The sequence below is a fragment of the Enhydra lutris genome, unplaced genomic scaffold (assembly GCF_002288905.1).
Source record: "Enhydra lutris kenyoni isolate GAN:26980312 unplaced genomic scaffold, ASM228890v2 scaffoldscaffold3180, whole genome shotgun sequence".
Lineage (NCBI taxonomy): Eukaryota > Metazoa > Chordata > Mammalia > Carnivora > Mustelidae > Enhydra > Enhydra lutris.
In genome coordinates, this window is record NW_019157264.1 from 1 (window position 1) to 2,536 (window position 2,536).

At 54.9% G+C, this 2,536-nt stretch overlaps 1 protein-coding gene across 1 annotated transcript; it reads left to right on the forward strand.

The window, feature by feature from the left end:
• Window positions 1-1,997: 1,997 nt before the first annotated feature.
• LOC111140551 (suprabasin-like) lies at window positions 1,998-2,505 on the forward strand (the record flags this gene model as incomplete). The annotated part of the gene is made up of 1 exon (XM_022492767.1): window positions 1,998-2,505. A coding segment is annotated over exon 1 (508 nt), but the record flags the coding sequence as incomplete, so codon positions are not given.
• Between the last annotated feature and the right edge of the window lie 31 nt (window positions 2,506-2,536).

Consider the following 2,536-nt stretch of genomic DNA (forward strand, 5'->3'; position numbering starts at 1 on the left):
CCACCCTGCAATTTCCTGGCATGGGAAACTCCCTCATTTAGGCACTGGACAAGGGCAGAAGAGCCACGCCTGAGGTTGCCCAGGGATCTGGCTTTGTCCCTGGAGCGTGAAACTGGGAAACAGATTTAATGAGCTCAAGCTCGTTGAGATGGCCTGATTAGTCACCCTCTATAGGCAGTGCCTAGAAATGGCAGAAGCTCCTGGGTCTCTGGGCCTGGGTGTCCAGGACCCAGGGTGGAAGCGTGGGTCCTCCGAGGGGAGTGGGCCTGGTCACCCTTATTTGAGCAAAGCCTGAAACCACGTGCAGATTCTCACCCAACCCAGGCGCCCACACACATAACTCTGCCACCCCACCAGCTCACACCCTACACATTCCTTCCCACCAGCCTGCCTGCCCGCAATCCCACCTCCACCCCCTCTCTGTCTCTCCCCTTGGCACCAAAACCCAAATATCTTTCACCCCTGCACCCAACTTACCCACCCACTGGCTCTTGCCCTTCTGGTCTTGGCCTTCCTCTAAGCTAGCCCCAGATGGCTATGCTGCCACAGACCTCCCAGCCACCACCTGCCCTTCCTTCTGATGACCCTCTTCATGCCCAGGGTAGACTCTCAGCTGTTCCCCTCCAACCCGTGCCACCATGTCAATGCTTGGGGCTTTAGGTTGGGACTGAGGAGGCCCCAGGGGGAGGAGGGAAGGATGAGCCCCTGGCCTCCAGCCCAGGTTCTGGCTGACAGTCTCCTGCTGCTGCAGGTCTTCAGCCCCTCCCCGTGGCTGCCTCAACCGGCTTTTCAGGAGACACTGCGTCCTGTCCTAGCTCATGGCAATTGGTCCTCTGCCCTCGCCCAAGGGCTGGGAAGCGGGAGGCCAAGGTTCTGTTATGAGAATGTGTCCCAGCTCCAAAATCTATAAGCCTCCCTAAGGAGCCCCAGGCTTCTCTGGGGACCCAGGCACTCTTCTCTCCAGCACCCTCTGAGACTCAGGCTGAGGCTTGACTGGTCTTCTCTGGGCTTCCCTTAGCAATCATACTATGGGCACTTACATCGCATGCCTTTTGGGAGTGCTTCTTTTAATCCATCCATTTGTTCAATATATAAATATTTACTGAACCCCAGGCTATGTTCTAAAAATTGGGGATATAGCAGTGACCAACACAAAAGCCCTGTCCTCTGGAAGTTTACAATCCGATAGATGAGGCACACAGTATAAAAGATAATTTCGGATTGTGGTAAGTGCTTGTAAAAACAAAAGGATGATATCACCCAGTGTAACTGAGGGATGGCCAGGGAAGGGTTTTTCTGAGGTGACATTTGAGCCAAGAACAGAATAAGAAAGAACCCACAATGTAAAGATGTGAGTTCTACCTTCCATGCACATAGCATGTGCAAAGACCATGAGGCAGGAATGAGCCTGGTGTGTCTGAGAACCAAGGAGAAGAAGACCTGTGGGGCTGGGATGTGGTAAGCATAGCGGGGAGTCAATGAGAACAGAAAGAGCAAGGTCTGATGATGCCCTCAACTCCCCAGGAGTGCTCTTCCTCCCCTGACTGAGCACCCCCCCCCATCTTTCCAGACTCTTGCTGATGGGGAAACTGGATCCTTCGATCCCCTGAGAGGAGTGAAGAAGCAGGCCTGGGTCCTGGAGATGGGGGTGATTGAAGGTGGGGTTGGGAGAGAGGAGGCCTGGATAGTGGGTGAGGAATGAAAAGAGGAGGTGATTGGAAGGGCAGACATCTGGGCTTTGGGGTGGAGGGGCCTGAGCTGGGCAAGGAGCAGAGATGCCACGTGAGTGTTCTCCATTCATGACTCACCTTCACTTCCTCCTCCTCTTCGTTGCTCAACTCAAAGCTCCCTGGGAAATACCTCCCTGACTGGGGACCAAGTCAGTGCCTCACAGGGGTAATTGAGTCATGAGGGGTGGAGATGAGAGGGAGGTAGAGTATAAATAGCAGCTTTGCTTCCCTTGCACCTCTCTGCATCCTCCCTACCCTGCCAACAACATGCACCTTGCCAGTTTGGTCAGCTCCTGCTCCCTCCTACTGCTACTGGGGGCCCTTCCTGGATGGGCAGCCAATGATGACCCCATTGAGAAGGTCATTGAAGGAATCAACCGAGGGCTGAGCAATGCAGAGAGAGAGGTGGGCAAGGCCCTGGAAGGCATCAATAATGGAATCACTCACGCTGGAAGGGAAGTGGAGAAAGTTTTTAATGGACTTAGCCACATGGGGAGCCAGGCCGGCAAGGAACTGGACAAAGGCGTCCAGGGGCTCAACAACGGCTTGGACAAGGTAGCCCATGGGATCAACAATGGCGTCGGACAAGCAGGAAAGGAGGCAGAGAAGTTTGCCCATGGGGTCAACCACGCTGCTGGACAGGTTGGGAAGGAGGCAGACAAAGTGATTCAGGGGGTCCATCATGGGGTGAACCAGGCGGGAAGTGAAGCAGGGAGGTTTGGCCAGGGGGTCCACCATGCTGCTGGGCAGGCTGTGAATGGGGCAGAGAAGTTTGGTCAGGGGATCCATCATGGGGTGAACCAGGC